The sequence below is a fragment of the Liolophura sinensis genome, chromosome 8 (genome assembly GCF_032854445.1).
Source record: "Liolophura sinensis isolate JHLJ2023 chromosome 8, CUHK_Ljap_v2, whole genome shotgun sequence".
Lineage (NCBI taxonomy): Eukaryota > Metazoa > Mollusca > Polyplacophora > Chitonida > Chitonidae > Liolophura > Liolophura sinensis.
Window position 1 is genome coordinate 1,639,733 of NC_088302.1, and position 24,293 is coordinate 1,664,025.

At 39.8% G+C, this 24,293-nt stretch overlaps 1 protein-coding gene across 3 annotated transcripts in view; it reads right to left on the reverse strand.

The window, feature by feature from the left end:
- Positions 1-24,293, reverse strand: part of LOC135472220 (coronin-7-like) — a 51,655-nt gene continuing 27,362 nt past the window's right edge. For 2 of the 3 annotated variants that reach the window (XM_064751611.1, XM_064751612.1), the window contains exons 7-27: positions 24,076-24,200; positions 23,599-23,685; positions 21,896-21,978; positions 21,376-21,430; positions 20,968-21,025; positions 20,032-20,174; positions 19,464-19,559; positions 18,638-18,847; positions 18,080-18,305; positions 17,193-17,371; positions 16,052-16,160; positions 15,774-15,857; positions 15,258-15,400; positions 13,261-13,365; positions 12,760-12,845; positions 11,250-11,388; positions 9,337-9,540; positions 8,713-8,848; positions 8,277-8,365; positions 6,190-6,276; positions 1-2,475 (exon numbers count right to left, since the gene is read on the reverse strand). In XM_064751611.1, coding sequence (XP_064607681.1) covers positions 2,467-2,475; positions 6,190-6,276; positions 8,277-8,365; positions 8,713-8,848; positions 9,337-9,540; positions 11,250-11,388; positions 12,760-12,845; positions 13,261-13,365; positions 15,258-15,400; positions 15,774-15,857; positions 16,052-16,160; positions 17,193-17,371; positions 18,080-18,305; positions 18,638-18,847; positions 19,464-19,559; positions 20,032-20,174; positions 20,968-21,025; positions 21,376-21,430; positions 21,896-21,978; positions 23,599-23,685; positions 24,076-24,200 — 2,453 coding nt within the window. In that variant the 3' untranslated portion in view covers positions 1-2,466. The remainder of the gene's footprint in view (positions 2,476-6,189; positions 6,277-8,276; positions 8,366-8,712; positions 8,849-9,336; positions 9,541-11,249; positions 11,389-12,759; positions 12,846-13,260; positions 13,366-15,257; positions 15,401-15,773; positions 15,858-16,051; positions 16,161-17,192; positions 17,372-18,079; positions 18,306-18,637; positions 18,848-19,463; positions 19,560-20,031; positions 20,175-20,967; positions 21,026-21,375; positions 21,431-21,895; positions 21,979-23,598; positions 23,686-24,075; positions 24,201-24,293) is intronic. The other variant, XM_064751613.1, reaches the window with a different exon arrangement.

Sequence of the window (24,293 nt, forward strand, 5' to 3'; positions counted from 1 at the left end):
CAAGGGATAAACACATCATTACATGTACCTATCAGTGACCTAAGATGAACAAGGGATTAGCACATCATTACATGTACCTATCAGTGACCTAAGATGAACAAGGGATAAACACATCATTACATGTACCTATCAGTGACCTAAGATGAACAAGTGATAAACACAACATTACATGTACCTGTCAGGATTTCTGACGTTAGACTAAGTACTGGAGACGAGAAACTTCAGAGAACATGATACAGACAGCTGCATACAAACAAGTGAAACAACTAAGGCACATTTTATGACAAACACAAAAACTAACATAACTACTGCAGTACTGGACAATAGCTTTATGACAGTCAATTCTTGACTTGTGAAAGATAAAAAACAAAATAAAATAAAAAACTGAGCAAAAACAAGGAAATGTACAAATTCACATATTACTGGTGTTCCCTGGTCATCTTTAATAGATGACATAATAATGTACACTAGGGTGTTACACCTGCATTAACTTACAAGTTTAGTGATATTGTATAAATAAGGACTAAACAGGATACCCCAGATGAATTTGTAAAACATTTATTACTATGAATTACATGTGCTATAGACATACAGCAGGCCAAGTTGTTCAAAAAGCACTGTTGTGTATTTGTTACCTGTTGGTAAAGCTTGGTTTACAGCCAGTGTAGTGATCCGTCACACTGTACTAGACCTGACCAGTTGGACTGAAGGACAAAGACTGCCAGGGTGCACTGAACTGCAGAAAAATACTACATACTGACCAGGGTTTTACTGACTACAAGTACCGATGAAATAAAAACTTTTCCTTGCTAATTGGATAGGATATGTTGCACGACACCTGCCAAAACAGAGGCAAATGGTAGAAAACTGTAGAGGGGACAAACTGTTCCCAAATCACAAAATATCAACTTCCAAGTTTTTCAGCAGGAGGTCCATTATTCGGCTTAGTTTGGTTCCTAGGACTACATCTTCAAACAATGCTTCATCAACAACATGGCTTGCCTTTGATTGAGCTAACAAAGTATACACATGTATATTGCACTAAAAGCAGGCATATGCAATGATTGTTTTGTTTAACACGTTCATAAATAACAATCTATTAATTAATGAACAAACATAGTAAAACCCAAAAAAGAAAAAGGAGGCAATAGAATGAGGCCTTGTTGCAGTCCTGTTTCAGACAGAACATATTTATGCAGAGTTCTGGGAGCTTGCCTGGCTAAAGATGCACTGAAGGGACACAACAACAAGAATATAAATACATGTACAGGAATTCCAAGCTGCCAGAATCAAAGGAAAACAGAAGGCAGCATGCTCAACCCATGGTGAAAACACAGGCATAGGGAGCACGCAGAAGGGAGGTTTTGGGCAGGAGTTAAATTCTGGATTTACTTCTTCCTATGAAAGTCAGTTCTGGTCTAAGCTGTACATTGTATTTTCTCTTGTGACACTTGCCATTTTTATGCCTATTTACTGGCTCCTCAACTGGTTGTACTCTGGAAGAGGACAAAGCAGATTTTAGCTTAACATCTGGCCATTTACATTTAATTATCTTTATGTGTAATCCTCCAAATCCTCAAACAACACATAACTTCATAGAAATGTACATATTTGACTTCCAACAGGGAAGAGACCTATGTATAAATGATAAACAATCTAAACTTGTTCACTGAGGAAAGTCCTTTTCCACTCTTTCACATGTAACTGATGCAGGTACATATACTACTTTTTATACAAATGAAGGTAGGCTAATAAACCATTTTTACAATCCTCAGGAGGCTAATCAGTAACAAGTGGAGTGATAATTAACTGAACAGAATGTCACGACAGAAATGGAGGGTACTTTGGGCGACCATCAACCAAATGTAGAAACAAGAGATACAAGATTACACAAGACTTGGCCTCAGAAGAGATATTCATGCAAGAAGTTGGCAATGATCGGTAGTGATCACATTAAATATTGGCTGTGAACAATGATTATAAATGGAACCTGGACTCTGCAAAAAATCATGATGGAACATGAAACAATTGCTTATTGGCTGATCACCATTATCCTAGTCTATGAGCAGCTGATCAATATCTCAGAGAATCAAGTTTATGAACAGTTGATCAGCATCCCAAAGGATCATGTTTATGAGCCAGTATCCCAGAGAACCATCCTTACAAACAACCAGTTTATCGCCATCTTACAGGCAATGTTTATGAACAGTTGATCAGCATCCTAGAGAATCGTGTTTATGAACAGTTGATCAGCATCCCAGGGGATCGTGGTTATGAACAGTTGATCAGCATCCTAGAGGATCGTGGTTATGAACCGTTGATCAGCATCCCAGAGGATCATGTTTATGAACAGTTGATCAGCATCTCGGGGGATCGTTTTTACGAACACTTGATCCTCAGTCAGGTGCCCCCTCATCTTTATGGATTGTTGACAGATATCTAGCACTGGTGAGCATTATCAAGGAATTAATCATCCTAGGGAGAAGAAAACAAAACATACAGATATATTCAAACAACTAATATATCCAAATATTTACACATTAATATCAGAATTAGGCATTGAATTAGTCCAAAGCGGTACAAAAGCCATGTGACACAAACCAAATGTTTTATTGTTCACCATATATTTACTCCAGATGATAAGACATTGTATATCCAACGAGACAAGAGAGGTGTACTGTAACTCAACCATGTCACATGTTTACAAGGTGTTTATTTCAGCATATTCTGAGGGCATTATATAGTGTAGGCTGATAATATTATACTTTTTTGTGAAGACCTGAGACTGACCAATCCAACTAATGTAGGTCTGTCTCCAAAATCAGATTAAAAATAAAAATTTGTAAAAAAGTTGAGGAATTAGGGTACTATGACCTCAGAATTCAGACAGGCTAATGGCTTACAACAGGACACAATATGTCATCGGTAAATAATGAGCAGCTCTGACAAGGGTTGTGCAAGACTGGCAGGGTAGCTCATTGTGTACCCTAGTGGGAGAAAAATCCTAAAGCTTATTTGACGAGATACAAAATAGTCTATGATGGGTTGCTGTATGACTTCGGACAGACCAGGTGATTTGTTGTGTGCGTACTGGAGCTTGACCCAGGTTAGACGCTTTAACCCAGGATCTCCTATCTCCACCATCAGCCAATCAATGTCTCCCTAATATGACATCTGAGTTCGCACTATGGATGCGCAATGAAATTTAGGGAAATGAGATATCCATATGCCTTTGCACCATTCTTGTTTGAACCTTGTTATTCTTGTTATTGGTCTTGTGGGTGTGGCTGAGAAGAAGTTCCTATACAATATAGGGGTAGTCTACAAATGTGATAGAGAACCACTGTTAATAAGTACAACTCACACCACTCTTCTACCAATTAACTGTGCGCCATTTTCAGTAAATGCCAAGTTTTCAAGCAAAGCAGTATGAAGGTTTATTTTGCAGAAAAATACAGCAAGCACATCCCTCATGCCTGAACTGAAAAATAGCTAAATACATGAATAGTTTATATGTCTGACATACATGTTTGATGACAGAAAGTATTTAATTTAATTTCCATTTAATTATTTCATTTTAATTCATTTTAATTATTTAACTTTTATGATGAATAAATGGCATATTATCTCTCTCAAGCATCACAACAAAGCACTACAACTCTGATTATGAAACAAATGAGGGGAATCCCTGTTTTCAGAGCCAGACAGACTGGCTTGCCACGATACAGAGATGCACCTCTCATTTGCTAAAATGTTGGTTGTAAAGCCTTTTAACTGCAGATACTTTCACACCTACAGATTGGTAAATAAGCAAGTACACAAACAACCAGGCATAAGGGCAGACATACAGACAGGCATCAGACAGACAGGCATACAGACAGACAGGCATCAGACAGATAGACATGCAACAGACAGACAGGCATCAGACAGACAGACAAACATACAGACAGTCAGATTCAGTACAGCTGGATCCTGAGTTTACATGTACATCCTTTGGGATCTACTTCTCCTTGCTTACTGATAAGAACTAAACTCCATCCTATACCCATCTTGATATCTTGATTGTATCCTACACTGATTTTAATCACTCATCTTGATTTTATCCTACACTGATTTTAATCACTCATCTTGATTGTATCCTACACTGATTTTAATCACTCATCTTGATTGTGACCTACACTGATTTTAATCACTCATCTTGATTGTAACTTACACTGATTTTAATCACTCATCTTGATTGTATCCTACACTGATTTCAATCACTCATCATGATTGTGACTTACACTGATTTTAATCACTCATCTTGATTGTATCCTACACTGATTTCAATCACTCATCTTGACTGTATCCTACACTGATTTCAATCACTCATCTTGATTGTATCCTACACTGATTTCAATCACTCATCCTGGTTGTGACTTACACTGATTTTAATCACTCATCTTGATTGTATCCTACACTGATTTTAATCACTCATCTTGGTTGTATCCTACACTGATTTCAATCACTCATCTTGATTGTAACTTACACTGATTTTAATCACTCATCTTGATTGTATCCTACACTGATTTTAATCACTCATTTTGGTTGTATCCTACACTGATTTCAATCACTCATCTTGATTGTGACTTACACTGATTTTAATCACTCATCTTGATTGTATCCTACACTGATTTTAATCACTCATCTTGGTTGTATCCTACACTGATTTCAATCACTCATCTTGATTGTAACTTACACTGATTTCAATCACTCATCTTCATTGTTTCCTACACTGATTTCAATCACCCATCTTGATTGTATCCTACACTGATTTCAGTCACCCATCTTGATTGTATCCTACACATATCTTGATTGTATTCTACACCCATCTTGATTGTATCCTACACTGATTTCAATCACCCATCTTGATTGTATCCTACACATATCTTGATTGTATTCTACACCCATCTTGATTGTATCCTACACTGATTTCAATCACCCATCTTGATTGTATCCTACACTGATTTCAATCACCCATCTTGATTGTATCCTACACATATCTTGATTGTATTCTGCACCCATCTGGATCGTATCTTACACCCACCTTGAATGTGTTTGATCCTATCCCCTACACATTTTGATTGTATTCACCCATCTTGATCATGTCCTACATACTTTGCTTGTATTGAACATCCACCTAAATCTCCCTTAAATCATTTAGCAGCTGCTTCCTGCGGTTGTTGGTGACTAAATCTGAAGTAATACTGCATGATGCCAAATCTCAGTCAATTCAGATCTGGTGGCCACACCTTATACTGGCTTGACGTTTACTAGATCTGAAGTAATACTGCAAGATGCCAAATCTCAGTCAATTCAGATCTGGTGGCCACACCTTATACTGGCTTGATGCATACTAGATCTGAAGTAATACTGCAAGATGCCAAATCTCAGTCAATTCAGATCTTGTGGCCACACCTTATACTGGCTTGATGCATACTAGATCTGAAGTAATACTGCATGACGCCATATCTCAGTGAATTCCGATCTGGTGGCCTCACCTTATACTGGCTTGACGTTTACTAAATCTGAAGTAATACTGCATGATGCCAAATCTCAGTCAATTCAGATCTGGTGGCCACACCTTATACCGGCTTGAAGCATACTAGATCTGAAGTAATACTGCAAGATGCCAAATCTCAGTTAATTCCGATCTGGTGGCCTCACCTTATACTGGCTTGACGTTTACTAAATCTGAAGTAATACTGCATGACGCCAAATCTCAGTCAATTCAGATCTGGTGGCCACACCTTATACCGGCTTGACGTTATAAGATCTGAAGTAATACTGCATGACGCAATACTGCAAGTCTTCAAGTCAAGAATTCTGTTTGGTTGGCGCCCTCCATTCCAAGATGGGTCAATAGAAGAGCTGGAAGCCAGTGTTACTTTAAGTCTAGTCAACAACAAGTCAGTTAACAGGAAGATTACTAAATATGATACATATGACTGACTGACTGAATGAATGAATATGGCTTCACGCCACATCAGCAATTTTTCAGCCATTTGTGAGACTGTAAGGCCATGGATAATGATGACAACATTTATCGTTCTGATCACTATTTTCCTAACGTTATGGTTCCCAGAGGACGTAGAGTTAGGACTAAGCTGTACTGAGGACATGCAGACTGGAGACAGAAACAAGACTGACCCACTCATCGGGGTCTACCCCCTCAAACTGGTCCTGTGGGAGGGGCGAATCCTGGTGGGACAGCTTATCATTCATGGCCGACACTAGCTGTTAAAACAACAACAACAACAACATCCAGTCTAGTCAGGCATGGTTAGCTCTATGAGGTTTGTGCAGCAATAGTCAGACAAGAGCAAGTGTAGCAAACTGTATAAAAAGCCTTCTTTTCAGAAGTAACTCAGCACAGGGCTTAACAAAAGTACTTTTAAATATCAGTACTGTCAACTATTACAGGAGACAATCTAATAAAACATTTTAACAAATTTGCATTTGAAGATCATGTGCCTTCATACTAAAGGTGTCCATTAACCAAAGAGCTACAGTAATAATACACTGCAACCAACTAGGTGTATGTGTGTGTATGTGTCTGTCTATGTGTATGTCTGTGTATGTGTGTGTCTGTCTATGTGTATGTGTCTGTCTATGTGTGTGTGTCTGCCTGTGTATGTGTGTGTGTCTGTCTATGTGTATGTGTATGTGTGTGTCTGTCTATGTGTATGTGTCTGTCTGTGTATGTGTGTGTGTATGTGTCTGTCTATGTGTATGTCTGTGTATGTGTACGTGTGTGTGTGTGTGTATGTGTGTTTGTATGTCTATGTGCATGTGTATATGTGTGTGTATGTGTATGTCTATGTGTATGTCTATGTGTCTGTCCATGAGTATGTGTATATGTGTGTGTATGTGTATGTCCATGTGTATGTCCATGTGTATGTGTATATGTGTGTGTATGTGTATGTGTCTATCCATGTGTATGTGTATGTCTATGTGTATGTGTGCGTGTGTGTGTATGTGTGTGTGTCTATGTGTATGTGTCTGTCCATGCGTATGTGTATGTGTCTGTCCATGCATATGTGTATGTGTCTGTCCATGCGTATGTGTGTGTGTATGTGTCTGTCCATGTCTATGTATATGTGTGTGTCCATGTGTATGTGTCTGTTACAGCAGTAGTAGGGAGTAAGTCATGGAGCAGTAGTGTGGAGTTAGTACTGGAGCAGTTGTGTGGAGTCAGTGATGGAGCAGTTGTGTGGAGTTAGTACTGGAGCAGTAGTGTGGAGTCAGTACTGGAGCAGTTCTGTGGAGTCAGTGATGGAGCAGTAGTGTGGAGTCAGTACTGGAGCAGTTCTGTGGAGTCAGTGATGGAGCAGTAGTGTGGAGTCAGTGATGGAGCAGTTGTGTGGAGTCAGTACTGGAGCAGTTGTGTGGAGTCAGTGATGGAGCAGTAGTGTGGAGTTAGTACTGGAGCAGTTGTGTGGAGTCAGTACTGGAGCAATAGTGTGGAGTAAGTACTGGAACAGTAGTGTGGAGTCAGTATTGGTAGTAGTGTGGAGTCAGTCATGCAGCGGCGGTGTGGAGTCAGTAATGGAGCAGTAGTGCACAGTCCATAATGGTAAAATGGTGGAGTCAGTAATGGTGTCCTGTGGAGTCAGTAATGGTGTCCTGTAGTGTCAGTGGTGTAATGTCAAAAATGAGTAATGGTGTAATGAGTCAGTAGTGGTGTAATGTGGGACCAGTAGTGTAATGTGGAGTCAGTAGTGTTGTAATGTTTAGTCAGTAATGTTGTAATGTGGAGTCAGTAGTGTTGTAATGTTTAGTCAGTAATGTTGTAATGTGGAGTCAGTAGTGCTGTAATGTAGAGTCAGAAATGGTGTAATGTAGTCATTAATGGTGTAGTGTGGATTCATTAATGGTGCAGTGTGGAGTCAGTAGTGATGTAAAGTGGAGTCAGTGATATCAAGTAGATGATGTGATACAAGAGTAATGTGACTATTTATAAACTAAATCAATTCTAAGAAAGAAAAAATACTGAAATTGGAGATATCAAAACTACCCATTCCAATCAACCTTAGTTTTTACGTGATGTATAGTCATACATGAATGTTTCTGTGCTGAAATCTGTAGCAGAAAACATTTTAAAACTGTTTCATTGCTGCCTGCTATAAACATAAATAATTTTTTGATGTGAAGATAACCACAACAGAACTCAAACAACAGTACGGGCACATACTTCTAGTTTTCATCAAGCCCAGTTTAAGCTGATATTACCATACCTCCTCTTTCTTCTCGGTGTCAGTTTTGTACAGTTTAGCATTGTAACTTGGGAACTTTTTAGTGGGGGTACCCTCCGGAGCCTCACTCACTGTAAACAAAAGACAATACCTGTATTCCACATAGTGCTTCATCTAGATCATAAATCTCACTTTGTATTATACTATGTGAACTGCTAACCGTCATATTATCACAACTGCTTTAAAACTCCCCTCCCTCAAAGTCTATCATTTGTTCAAGAGAATTTGTCTTTCACCAAAATTTGTTTGCACATGAAAGCTCATCAGTAACTTGCCAAAGGTCAGCTGTTTCTGGCACTCCGGTTTCCTCCACCCATAAAAATGACTGCGATTTTTTAACTTAAAAATTTTTGTAGTTGGCGTCAACAATCAAATAAGTAAACAAATGGCTGCACTTATAAGAGAAGCTAGTACTCACACAGCTGCATGTCCGCTGGTCGCAGGCTGACCTTGGCTGGAGCTCGATTCATCCCTGAGAACCACTCTGCAGATGACATGGCCGGCTTCCAAGTCACTTTTGTATCAGGGAATATATCATCTTGGAAATAATCTTTCTGAAAATGGAAACACATGGTTCACAACTACACAGTAAAGTAACCTACATGTATATGTAATCAAGTTCATTGCTCAACAGTAGGAATGTGAACAGGTTATTGGCCTTTACATTTTTATAGGTTTAAGAAGGCAACAAGTAACACAGAGGAAAATGATGATTTTGGAGAACATTTCCTCAGGTGTAGAGCAAGTCATGGCACAAACGTAACAAAATATCTCCAATTAAACCCAATGCTTCATAATGTACCCTGGTGTGCATTGACTATTCATTGATTTCATCTATATCTTATAGGGTACACATGACTGACCTGTACACGTAAGACATCGCCCAGCATTATGGTGGCAGGATAACATATACTGATACATCTGAGTGAAAAGATATGCACACTACATAACATGTGGTTTTTTTGTTTTGTTTTAATCCAAAGGTATCCAACAAAGTGAGAGTAGTTGTCAACTAATCTTTTTAGCACAGATTTGCTCTTACTTTGACTCTAGGCACAGAGAAGGCGATTGGTTCCACTGTTGTCGCCCTCAGAACAGAGCCCCGGGCAAACTCCACCTTGCGTACGTCACACTCACACTTGGGGAGAAAGGACAGAGCCTGGTGCAGCGTACCTTTGTAATCTGACAGTCGGAAAAAGTGAGGGTACTCTTCTGATACTTCAAATGCTACCACAGTGCTGTCTCCCTGTGTAAACATACAGCAAACATAAGAGACCATGCTCAGCTGATACTTCAAACCCTACCACAGTTCTGTCTCCCTGTGTAAACATACAGCAAACATAAGAGACCATGCTCAGCTGATACTTCAAATGCTACCACAGTGCTGTCTCTCTGTGTAAACATACAGCAAACATAAGAGACCATGCTCAGCTGATACTTCAAACACTACCACAGTGCTGTCTACCTGTGTAAACATACAGCAAACATAAGAGACCATGCTCAGCTGATACTTCAAACACTACCACAGTGCTGTCTCCCTGTGTAAACATACAGCAAACATAAGAGACCATGCTCAGCTGATACTTCAAACACTACCAGTGCTGTCTACCTGTGTAAACATACAGCAAACATAAGAGACCATGCTCAGCTGATACTTCAAACACTACCACAGTGCTGTCTCCCTGTGTAAACATACAGCAAACATAAGAGACCATGCTCAGCTGATACTTCAAACACTACCACAGTGCTGTCTCCCTGTGAAAACATACCGCAAACATAAGAGACCATGTTCATCTGATACTTCAAACACTACCCCAGTGCTGTCTCCCTGTGTAAACATACAGCAAACATAAGAGACCATGCTCCGCTGATACTTCAAACACTACCACAGTGCTGTCTCCCTGTGTAAACATACAGCAAACATAAGAGACCATGCTCAGCTGATACTTCAAACACTACCACAGTGCTGTCTCCCTGTGTAAACATACAGTAAACATAAGAAACAATGCTCAGCTGATACTTCAAACACTACCACAGTGCTGTCTCTCTGTGTAAACATACAGCAAACATAAGAGACCATGCTCAGCTGATACTTCAAACACTACCACAGTGCTGTCTCCCTGTGTAAACATACAGCAAACATAAGAGACCATGCTCAGCTGATACTTCAAACACTACCACAGTTCTGTCTCCCTGTGTAAACATACAGCAAACATATGAGACCATGCTCAGCTGATACTTCAAACACTACCACAGTGCTGTCTCCCTGTGTAAACATACCGCAAACATAAGAGACCATGTTCATCTGATACTTCAAACACTACCCCAGTGCTGTCTCCCTGTGTAAACATACAGCAAACATAAGAGACCATGCTCAGCTGATACTTCAAACACTACCACAGTGCTGTCTCCCTGTGTAAACATACAGCAAACATAAGAGACAATGCTCAGCTGATACTTCAAACACTACCACAGTGCTGTCTCCCTGTGTAAACATACAGCAAACATAAGAGACCATGCTCAGCTGATACTTCAAACACTACCACAGTGCTGTCTCCCTGTGTAAACATACAGCAAACATAAGAGACCATGCTCAGCTGTTAACACACAGCAAACATAAGAAACCTGATCATTTGGGTTATAATACAGTGTAATCAGTGTGTGAAAAGACAGAAAAACCTCACTGGTCAAGGACCATAGTAGCTGCATTTATTCATTCATCTGATTCGTGTCTTACGCCATACTTAAGAATGTTTCACTTATACAACGGCGACCAGCATTAGTGAGAGGCTCCTGAGTCATTGCACTGTTCTAGCAAGCTAACCACCTCGGGCACAGAGGCCCCCAGCTGCATTTATACATCAGTGCAGCAAGACTCCACTCAGTAGTGTTTTGGATTTTAGCTAGTTTTTGTTCCCTTACTCTAACGCCACCTCGACAAATTCAAGAACTCACCCGTCCTGTGAGTAGGAGTGTTGAGCTATCCTCATCATAGTATGGAATCAAAATGGCGGGTGTGGAGTCCAGGCCCTCCCGTGACAGTGGTGCCTCCAGATTCTCTACATTGTAAATACTCAGTTCTCTCTGCCTGGTTCTGGTGGGTAGAGCAAAGCAAACAACTACTGTGAACACAACGCATACATATCATGGGTGGGCAGGTGAGTGGGAGGAGGATAAGGGAATACGAGTAGGCTGAAACTGTAGACATACAGACCAGCCCCCGTCACAGCACATCTGATATCACTTCAGAGGATATTGCTCAGTGAAGATTGAATACCGTAAGTGTTTGGGGGAAATGATAATCCATCAGATACAAAGTGTGAAGTAGGTTATCATGTCCAACTTTCACGAGAAAAATATTCATGGTATTCAAACTTCACTAGTATTATGTAATATTCTATTTATTACTTATATTTCGACAATATCATGATTTTGTGTATCTGAACAAGTTTATGCAAGTCCATTAATCAGTCCAGTCCATTTATCTTTGAGGGTAACTTGTAAAACTCAGACGCAGCACTCATAAATGTCACTCATAAAACTCAGGAGGTGCACTCACAAATGTCACTCATAAAACTCAGGGGCTGCACTCACAAATGTCACTCATAAAACTCAGGGGCTGCACTCACAAATGTCACTTGTAAAACTCAGAGGCAGCACTCACAAATGTCAATGGTAAAACTCAGGGGGTGCACTCACAAATGTCAGTCGTAAAACACAGGGGCTGCACTCACAAATGTCAATGGTAAAACACAACGGCTGCACTCACAAATGTCACTTATAAAACACAGGGACTGCACTCACAAATGTCACTTGTAAAATTCAGAGGCAGCACTCACAAATGTCACCCGTAAAACACAGGGGCTACACTCACAAATGTCACCTGTAAAACACAGGGGCTGCACTCACAAACGTCACTCATAAAACAAAGGGGCTGCACTCACAAATGTCACTCATAAAACACAGGGGTTGCACTCACAAATGTCACTCATAAAACTCAGGGGCTACACTCACAAATGTCACTTCTAAAACACAGGGGCAGCACTCACAAATGTCACTTGTAAAACTCAGAGGCAGCACTCACAAATGTCACTCATAAAACTCAGAGGCAGCACTCATAATTGTCACTCGTAAAACACGGGTTGCCCTCACAAATGTCACTCATAAAACTCAGGGGCTACACTCACAAATGTCACTTGTAAAACACAGGGGCTGCACTCACAAATGTCACTTGTAAAACACAAGGGCTACACTCACAAATGTCACTCATAAAACACAGGGGCTGCACTCACAAAGCCGTGTTAACATTACAAACACATAAGTGCCTTACAGTGTTGGTTGGCAAGGTTGTTACAGGCTACAAGTGCTGAAATAAACTTGCTTAATTTCAAGTCCACAGTTCTTCCTAGGGCTTAGGTGTGTGTCTCACATTAGTCATGACAACAACCAGCTGTAGATAGCTTACTTTGTAAATCCTGAGACAACCAGGTATCGTCCCCCTAACGCCCACACGATTCTCGCTCCTCTGTTACCCTCAGGACCATTGCCTTCCTGTCATCAAAACAGTCAAACATTAGAACATTATTCTTAAACTAACATACCTCACTGAATTACAAATCAATTTACTGATATGCCACAAGTTTCACAATCAAGTACTGTAACACAAAATGTAAACTTTTGTAACAATCTATTTGCAATTAAGTCAGGACAAGTAGAAAATTACCCTAACAAAGTTTGGACTCGAGCTTTTTCAGAAAAGTAAATAAAGAGCAATGACTTTATCAGACACAGGCTACCCATCATTATCAGATGCTTGGTGAGCTGAATAATGTCCCTATTTCTCTGTCATCATTCACCTTTACTGATACCATGTTTACCAGATCGAAACTGTACCCCTTTAGAAGACTGTATGTACCTCCTGAAACAGCTGGGTCTATAAGCTGAGCTATCAGTAAGTAGGACTTACTTTGATTGGCTGGTCTGATGAGCGAGGGTCAAAGATACGCAGTTTTCTATCACGACAAGCTGTTGCTAAAAGTCTTCCGTCTGGACTCCAGCTGGCACAAAATATCTGACACAAGGAAGTGAGGAATTAAAATTACTTACTACTCCTGGTCCTGAAGCTGCGATGCGCACAAACATGTCCACCCAAAATGATAATAATCAGTAATAGGTAGTTTACAAGCATGACAGCAGGGTGATTTGTATAGGCCGAGGAATCTTCCTCATAATTTTACAGCAGAAAAACTTTTAAGAACCAGACTTTATATTTCATGACCCAACTTCAGCCCTACATCTGATTACCTCAACTGCACTTCCCTTGTTTACACACAACTTAAAAGTGAGCAAGTGAGTGCTTGGGGGTTAACGTCATACTTTTTTTACAATTTTTCAGCCACAGAACAATGAAGGAATCCTTAGAATGCATGTAATGTGCCTCCTTTTTGCAGGATGGATTTCCACCACTCTTTTATCCAGTGCTGCTTCACTGAGACACGTTACCGAAGGCAAGTAAGTCGCCCTTCCTGGGCCATTATACTGATATGGGTTCACCACTCCCTGCACTATCCCCTTCATGCTGAATGTCAAGCGAGGAAGTTACAACTTCCTCTTTTAAGGTCTTAGGTGTGACTCGCCTCAGGATTGACCCTGGATCTACCGCTCCCCTAGCGGACGCTCTACGAACTGTGCTATCGGGGCCGGTCACAACTTAGAAGTAGGAGTATTTAAATACAACCCTTAAAAAAGACAAGCTTTTCCTTCTTATCACATTATGAGCTTTACATAAAGGATAAAGGCTTTTCAATCTGCATTTGATTCCATTATGTGATCAAGTTGATCACAGAATTGGTATACAACCTCATCATAATGGCTACATGTATGTGACAGATTAAAGAAAACCTCATCATAATGGCTACATGTATGTGACAGATTAAAGAAAACCTCATCATAATGGCTACATGCATGTGACAGATTAAAGAAAACCTCATCATAATGGCTACATGCATGTGACAGATTAAAGAAAACCTCATCATAATGGCTACATGCATGTGACAGATTAAAGAAAACCTCATCATAATGGCTACATGCATGTGACAGATTAAAGAAAACCTCATCATAGTGGCTACATGCATGTGACAGATTAAAGAAAACCTCATCATAATGGCTACATGCATGTGACAGATTAAAGAAAACCTCATCATAATGGCTACATGTATGTGACAGATTAAAGAAAACCTCATCATAGTGGCTACATGCATGTGACAGATTAAAGAAAACCTCATCATAGTGGCTACATGCATGTGACAGATTAAAGAAAACCTCATCATAGTGGCTACATGCATGTGACAGATTAAAGAAAACCTCATCATAGTGGCTACATGCATGTGACAGATTAAAGAAAACCTCATCATAGTGGCTACATGCATGTGACAGATTAAAGAAAACCTCATCATAATGGCTACATGCATGTGACAGATTAAAGAAAACCTCATCATAATGGCTACATGCATGTGACAGATTAAAGAAAACCTCATCATAATGGCTACATGCATGTGACAGATTAAAGAAAACCTCATCATAATGGCTACATGCATGTGACAGATTAAAGAAAACCTCATCATAATGGCTACATGCATGTGACAGATTAAAGAAAACCGCATCATGAAGTTTTCTTGTCAACAGGCTGTAACTAAATGAACTGGCTTGTACTAAAAATGTTTACATAATAAAATTTCTAAATTGTAGATTTGTGCCAATACAATCACACTGTCCTCTCATAAGGCAAATGTTGACTTTTTAGGGCAAACTTTTGCTTTAAGGAAACCTAAACCAATCTTATAAACAGGCCTCTTATGAAACTAGATAGCTTAAAACTTAAAAATATGACTACAAAACTTAAAAATATCACTACAAAACACCATATATGGGTATAAATGTTTTAATCCAGTAACTGGTACTTACATGATCAGTGTGGCCGTGTAACTGGTACCTTTCAGAGTTATCTGTCAGGTCCCAGACTCTCAGGGTCAGGTCATACGAGGCAGAGACCAAAACATCCTGAGCAAGCGGGTGAAAACGGATGAAGAATACCTTTTCTGTGTGACCTATACAACAACAACATTACAGGTTACAAATCATGTAGTTTCTCTATAAGTCATGAATTCTTAACATCGCTGAACTGAAACTTGCTCCATGTCTCACCATAAACTTGTCTTCCTCCAAACCTTACAATTTGATTTTTATAGTAATATTATCAAAATCCGAATCAAAATTATTTTATTTATATTTAACTTATATTTGTGCAATGCCATATTCAAGAAGTGTTCTCTTATACAATGACGATCAAATTTATGGATGAAAACCATACAGGTGGGAGAAAAGTTCATGGTATTAAACGCCACAAGAACATCATCAACCACTTATGGTCACCAAGACCCCACACAGATTATTTTAAGATGGCTATCAGTTGTTTGTTACCTATAAGATAATCTTGTGGTTCAGTCAGGGTACCCTCCAAGTCATCTGGGACCTCCCAAATCCTGATGCGACCATCATCACAGGCTGGAACAGCAACAACCAAGACAATTACTATCCATGTACTATGTGCTACATGTACAAATCACAGGCGCCACGAGTTTAACTCTGGTGTATCCCTGCAAGCAAATTCAGGCTGCTCCAGCACCTTCATACAAATGTACCATACATAAAACTGTCACTGAAAACAATGAAGTAAAATAAAACACATGTTCACTTACCAACAAGAAGTTTATGATTGTCAAAAGGATCCCAAGCAAAGTCTGTGACTTTGCCCACATTCTGAACAGCTGGCACTCCAACATCAAACAGTTTACCTGGCTTGTTCAGCTGTTAAAGAAACAAAACACTTCAGAACACACTGATAAAATCTGCTAGAGATTATCAAACAAATGTCAAGTTTGTAAATAAAAGGGATGTGTCAAAGGCTGAAGTTTTACCTTAATAGAGTCAGAGCAGAAAAAAGATATCCACACAAACATTGAACTGTGGGAGAATGATGAAATGCCTCATGTTTTGTACTTTTTGTACCAACATTCTGATTAGAAGATTGTGGAGTACCCTGGTTCATTTGGAGGCAACCAGCATTCTGATTAGAAGATTGTGGAGTCCCTTGGTTTATTTTGAGGCAACCAGCATTCTGATTAAAAGATTGTGGAGTCCCTTGGTTCATTTGGAGGCAACCAGCATTCTGATTAAAAGATTGTGGAGTACCCTGGTTCATTTGGAGGCAACCAGCATTCTGATTAAAAGATTGTGGAGTACCCTGGTTCATTTGGAGGCAACCTGCATTCTGATTAAAAGATTGTGGAGTCCCTTGGTTTATTTTGAGGCAACCAGCATTCTGATTAAAAGATTGTGGAGTCCCTTGGTTCCTTTGGAGGCAACCAGCATTCTGATTAAAAGATTGTGGAGTACCCTGGTTCATTTGGAGGCAACCAGCATTCTGATCAGAAGATTGTGGAGTACCTTGGTTCATCTGGAGGCAACCAGCATTCTGATTAGAGGATTACGGAGTACCCTACACAAAAGGGAGCCCTAAGACCTACAGTCAGCAACAATGGGATTGCAGTGTGCAATTTAATTGGTAGATGGCTGTTGACATACCAGCCTCTGAGTGTTAAGGCCATCACCATGGCCACTCATATAATAAACTTCATACATCGGCAGCTTTACAACTAGGATCCCTGATATGTAGCCTTCCCCATGTACCTCTAAGACATCAGTTCCCATAGACACCTTTGCCTGAGTATAATCAGTCTCTACCTTTTGCAGCACATCCAGGTTATGCGCCCAAATCCCACCCCGCCCCCCTCCCCTTCACCACACACATGATCACCACCAAGAATGAAATGCCCGTACCTCTAAGATAGCGACAAGGCCCCCAGGCCCCTCCAGGGGTACAGCACATCGCTCTGTGTTTGTGTGGAACATATCGCTCTCCCCAGGTATTGTCTTACATAACTTTCTCAGGTTTGTGATGTGTGTGTCCTTATGAGCAACTGTTGCCTTCAGGTGACGGAATTTTGACTGACGTATGCCTGTAATTACACAAAGTTAATGCAGATCATAACTAACGTATACCTGACAAACCACACACCTGTAATTACACAAGGCAGACTATGCCTCATATATAATTGACAAATCACACACCTGTAATTACACAAGGCAGACTATGTCTCATATATAACTGACAAATTACACACCTGTTATTACACAAGGTAGATTATGGCTTGTATACCTGACAAATTACACATCTGTAATTACACAAGACAGACTTATAGACTCATGTCTATAGCTGACAAATTACACACCTGTAATTCCACAGGAAGGCTTTAACTCATATATATATAACTGACAAATCACACACCTGTACTTACACAAGGCAGACTATGACTCATGTATAACTGACAAATTACACACCTGTAATTACACAAGGTAGATTATTACTCATATATAACTGACACACCTGTAATTATACCAGGTCAATTATGCTTATACCGGGTCAGTATAATATTGTGATGACAAACTAATGCATAATACCTCTTCTCTGAGCTTTGAAAACCACATCTGAGGTGATTCACTGATTACATACACGTACAATAATCATTCCACTCAAATATCAAATTAAGGTGACCTGATACAAAGTCAAACAACTTTGGTGTTGACTGTTCTCCTCCACATTTTTTAATCTCTCAAGCACTACTAGCAGTAATAATTAAATACATACATTTTCTTTCACACCTTACCTGCAAAGACTTTCTGTGGAGCCTTTAATCTCATAGGTACATCTGCCACAGCACCATCGACCTCCACACTGCGGATATTGGCACCTGTGTTCCTCTCAAAGCGCTCTCTGGGTGGGGTTCGTGGCCGTTCCTGACTGACAGGAGGCGTGCTGTTGTTAAGGACGTCCCCCTGGCTGTTCAAATCCGTTATGATGGGGGTGGGTTGAGGGGCAGGTTCGATCTTCTCCTGAGAACACACAATGTTACACAGGTGAGTGGTGTTGTAATGAGGTGCAGGTGCTCCATCAGGAAGCCCCCTTTACATTTAAGTCATGATATCTGATGTTCCAAACTTTAATACTGTCCTTAAATTAAAGTTTCCACAGGGAACCTTTAACATCAAAAGTACAAATACAGCTCTCTTCTCCATCATAAAGCATTTGATCACACCCATTAGCTGACTTAGACAATGTCAACTGTTCTCCAACACTACACACTAAATCATCCAATGTTGTACATTTGGGCGTCTCCAAATCTTGTTCCGACAACCATCCACGAACACCTTAATGTTAAGCTTACCACGAGCACCGGAGGTGGATCCCGTCTGTTTACTGGTGGGGACCGCTCTGGTTTCTTCACCTCTCCGTTCTTCTTCGGTTCTGCATGTCCGTTCCCGTGAGGTCCTGGTTCAGTTTTGTGAGTCTGTATCAGAGTTGCCTGCCCCTTATTCTGTCCCCGTTTGGTCATAAGAGGCGGAGCTTTGGCAGGATTCAGACTAACTTTCCTTACCTACAAACATAATTCTCAAAATACAACACTGGTCTTACTTTATTAAACAGAATCTACAGGTAATATCAGCCCTTGTTTGAAACTATTTTGGTGTCATAATATAATGGTATAAAGTACAATTAAAAATGGCTTTTACTGAGTGTAGAACTGTTTAATTTTCTAGATAGGAGCTGGAACCTGATGACAAGTTTTGATTTATTATTTATTTATTTGACTGGTCTTTTACACCGTACTCAAGGTTATTTCATTTATGCGCCAGCGGCCAGCATTATTGGGGAGGAAACCGAACAGAGCCCAGGGGAAACTCACGACCATCCGCAGAATACACTTTGTAGTCAGAATACACATATACTCCAAGAAGAGTCAAAACAAAACAAGCAAATTATAAAGAGAATTAAATCTAAATATGCAAGAATTAAGCATATACATGTACCACAGAGGTTTGTGTGTTAGTGTGGGATATATAGACCATCGCATCTTGTGAATGTCAAATACTGAAACCCTTCCCTAAAAACACATCAACTTTATTTTGTCAACATTAATCCCCTGTATAAACACTAGTGGCACTATGTCATTAGTTAGTCGAGGCCTTAGTAGTAACTCCAGCGATGCTCACAGGTGTGTTAGCTCCGGCCAGCCATTCATCTGCTGTCATGGAGGGCTCCAGGGAGTTTGTGTCGGGGAATATGTCTGCGTGGAAATCTCTGTAGGACTGAAAGAATAAAACTGAAACGCTACAGAAACTGCATGTCCATGTTAACCACGTCAAAATACTTTGAGTTAAACAATTCATCATATCAAACTTCCAATTATTTCACTTGTATCAGTTAACCATGTAACCACTAAGTATGCATTATTGTACAACAGTCAGAAAACAACATTAATTTATCAAGGACAAATGATCTGATTTTAAACATCATGCCCCAGGTTTATGAAGAATATGTGGTCTGGTTTTATGGCTCTACACTTTTGCCCATGACTAACTTGTATTATTAGCCTGATTCTGAGATCTATTGATATTAAAAGGGTATTTTGAGGTTTCAACTATCCCCAACCCTCTCCCCACACACACTTTCAACCCTCAACCCACACTAACCTTTCTGGGTACTATGTACAGGATACCAGCCCTCAACTATCCCCCATCCTCTCCCCCCACACACTTTCAACCCCCAACCCACACTAACCTTTCTAGGTACAATGTACGAAGCCTGCTGGATCGATGCCTTGTTCAGTAAAAGTAACCGGTTAGCCTCGCCAGACATCACATCGAGTGCCCTTTTGGGGACCATTGTGCAGCCCTTAATTTGCTCTGTGCGATCAGTGCCAGCTGAATGACAAAAGTGATCCCTTTTATTACAGGTAATGCTCAGCCAATGAGCATGTTTTCATTTCTCTGAGAAACAGTTCAAATCCCCGAATGTAATAACTGCATCACTCCTTCCTTCACGACACTGGTGACATAATTTAACAGGAGTGTGAAGCTCTAAACACGTCACAGCACAGGAATCTGCTCACTTCTTACTATTACTTGTGCTTTTGTTCAAAGTTCTGCTCGAGTCTAGTTTCAGGTGTCACAAATATTATCATCAAATATGAAATTTCCAAATTATAAGCTATTGCTGAAGATTACAATGTTTTCTATGTTAGGCATGTAGGTTTGTTTGTCTGTCTGCCAAAAATCCTGGTCATGACCACTCGACACAGACAGCAGGCTTACCGACACAGATATCTGGCTTGTCAACTGGGGGAGTAACAAGAGCTGCCATAAAGTGCTTACCATGAAGGGTAGCAACACGTAATTTACCCAATTGGGAAATGGCAAAGAATTGGCAAATGTGCAGGGACAGTTTCCACTAAGCCATTTCTGACTTACGTCAGATACACTGTAACCCATGCATAGGAGAATTCAACAATTATACAATTATCTATCTTACAATAGCTTTTTTTATTAATTCTTCTGTTTGTAGCCAAATAAAGTGACACACATTTTCAATTTATTAAGAAAGCCCCTCACAAGTTTTGATACAGGACACCAATAACAGAAAGTCCGTTACCCTTACATGTACATGATCTATACACAACATCTACAGCTGAAGTCAGTCACATGAAATATAACTTACATTCTGACAAAAAAGGATCTTTATCTGACAGCTCCCAGAATTTTAAAATAGAGTCAGCCTGGAAAAAAAAATTAAAAACAGAAGAATTTAAATATGAAGTTATTTCAAGGTTTACAGACATTTACAATAGCAACTCAGCTCATCTCAGTTCTCACTGGTTAAGGATGAGCATTTTCGCAGCTTCACAAGAGTAAACTTCAGACAAATCTATCTTTGTACATATAACAGTGAAGATTAAAATCCTCTGACTGAGGAATAATCTGTAGTCTTATACTACTCTCCTAAATGCATCCCAACAGTTTTAGTTTGTGACAGGCTATGGACAACTTCCTGATAATTAGGCCCTGAGGTACAATGGATTTTGGACATTGAACAAGAGGCAATGTGTGATTTCCACAGCACTCTTACCTTGCTAATCAGGAACACCATATTTGTATCTGGATCATAAAATGGCATTATTGTCCTGCAGAATGAGAAAATGTTGCTACATATAATCTCAAACCTCTAGATAAACAGTAGTCATCTGCCGGTTGAGAAAGGTACATGGGCATTTTAACCCTGGGGGTGAAATTTTAAAATCTCACACCCAGGTTTTAAATGTCCATGTGCCCTTCGCAGATAATGATCTTGCCCATACAATGTTTATCAAATAGAAAGCCAGTTGGTTTAAATTCCATATCCCCGGTGAGGGCATGGCCTGTAGCTCTGACAAGTGTGTGTCAACAGTTTAACCCGCCTGATCAACCAATGGCAATAGAGAATCACAGATCATGTAAGGGACAAAGTAAGTTATTTAATATTCTACAGTTTACTCCTCAGAACCCATATACACGTCAACTAGACCAAATGAAAGTGACTTTATCATAGATATATCTATATATGTACATTGTTAAGACTTGCCCATCCATAATTCTTCAGGAACACTTACCCTGTTGATGAATCTAGTGTAAATGTCTTAGTGGGTGATGTCAGATGTCTACAGTCCCATAAAAATACTTCTCTGCTTCTCATCTAAAACAAAAATTCATTTACATGTATGCTTTCATAATGTACGATTGTATGAAGTATTTTCATACAATACTTCACTGACACTAGTGACACTGTCTTTTCTTAGCAGTCCAGGTTCAATGTGGACACATTTATAATGCTGCCTCAGTAGAACACCATTCTAAAGACATCAGACCTAACACCCAAATCACTTGACTGACCCCGAGCATGACCAGGTATGTGGTATACATGTACATCGTCTACACCATGGCTCAGTTGTTCAAAGTGTGTTAAGACTTAAGCCCGGTATTAACTACAGTCCAGACTGAAGTGTCATTTACACTGTATTAGGATGAGACTGGTGTTAAGATTTAAGCATTAACTATAGTCCAGACTAAAGTGTCATTTACTCTGTATCAGGATGAGACTGGTGTTAAGATTTAAGCCTGGCTTAACTTTAATGCATTTTTGAACAACTGGCCTCTGGTCACCAGAACACAGGAAGTGCCTACATGTAGACTTCCAATCCTATGCTGTAAATCACATTGTACACACAACTATCTGTACTTCCATAGCAAATAACACTTCTCTGTTCAGTACCTCTGTAAGATACAGAAATTTTAACTAAGAAGGTGTCAGCATTGTAGTTGGATTTCGGCAATGTTTTGCTTTAGCTATTACTACCATGTATGTTATCACCTTGTAACGGATCATCCATATTCATTTCCAGCTTAATTTGGATCAATTCAATTGATTTAGAGGAAATGATAAAGTCCAAAGAACCTACACTCTGTAAAGTGTTCAAATAAAACTACCATAACAGGAAACTGTTGATCCCATCAGATTTCCTTCCTTACAAATACCCATATATCTGTCAAGTTTTACATATTACACACATGGATATGACTTCTTTGTTTGCCACATAAAGAATCAACATATATTACAAAAAGAAAATCATTCCTGAGATTGTGGCCATAGAACTTGTAGAATTTGTGATCTAAGGGAGATAACTCTACAGGTTTACATGATGTACTGGTACATCTGGGAAATGCCAATCGCACATTCTCTAACCACTGCTCAGACTGGTTAACTATCTAAGAGTGGCTGCCTTCTATCTTCCGTACATGTAAGTCTACCTCCAGCTGAATTACATGTGTTCTAATTCTAAAATTTACTAATGTCTCCAAAAATGAACAGGGTACTTGCAATGCCCAAAGTGTGAGTGTGGTATAAGTTCAGTAAAACTGGCACCAAGCATTCACCAGATAGTGTGTTTACAAAGATGTGGGCAAGCCGACAGGCCAACTAATGTTGGCCACTGCGACAATACATCTAGGCAAAGTTTGACTGTAAGGTAACAGCCGTACACAAACGACTGTGGGGTATCAGGTACACAAATGACCCTCAGGTATCAACACCAGACAATCCTAGGGTATCAGGTACATAAATGACCCTGGGGTATCAACTATACAGATGACCCTGGGGTATCAGGTACACAGATGACCCTGGGGTATCAAGTACACAAATGACCCTCAGGTATCAACAACAGACGATCCTAGGGTATCAGGTACATAAATGACCTTGGGGTATTAACTATACAGATGAACCTGGGGTATCAGGTACACAGATGTAGATGTAACTCACATTATCAAACCCTGTGGACAAGAGTTGATCACGGTCACCCAGCCATATCACACGACAGTCCTTTATTCCTTCATGACCTTCACATTGCTGGAAACAACACAAAAGCAACAATTACAGTACAACCTGATACAGTGCAATCAGGAAACCACAAATGTCATGTATATTATGCTTACTGCTAGAATGACAAAGCCACATTCTCAAATGAATGCCAATCAGGTCAACACACTCAAAGAAAGGTTTAAAAATACAGATCCTTACACTTACTGTAGATTCATTTGCGTCACTAAACATGCCATCTTTGTAAAACTGTGCGAATTATTCTATACACCACATAGTTCTCAGAATGTTTCAAAATATCGGTTGCAGAGGCAGCTGAAAACACTGAAGAATTAGGGTAACTCTAACAAACACTGGTGCTGTATGTACCCTGTACTGTCCAGCCACATCGTGACATGTAAACATATCCTAGCCATTTACCTGGACAATGGAGTTTGCTCTGGGGTCTATGATGCGGACCTGCCTGTCCTTACAAGAGCTGGCTAACAGTGCACCTGACCCACGCCAGCTGATACTCTGTATCTGATCCCCAAACTCTGACATATCTACAAGAGAAAGATCAGAGTTTTCTCGGTTTTGTTTACAGTTTGATGTGCCTCAAAAATCTGCTAACTGCAGTTTATGTAGATTTTTCTTTT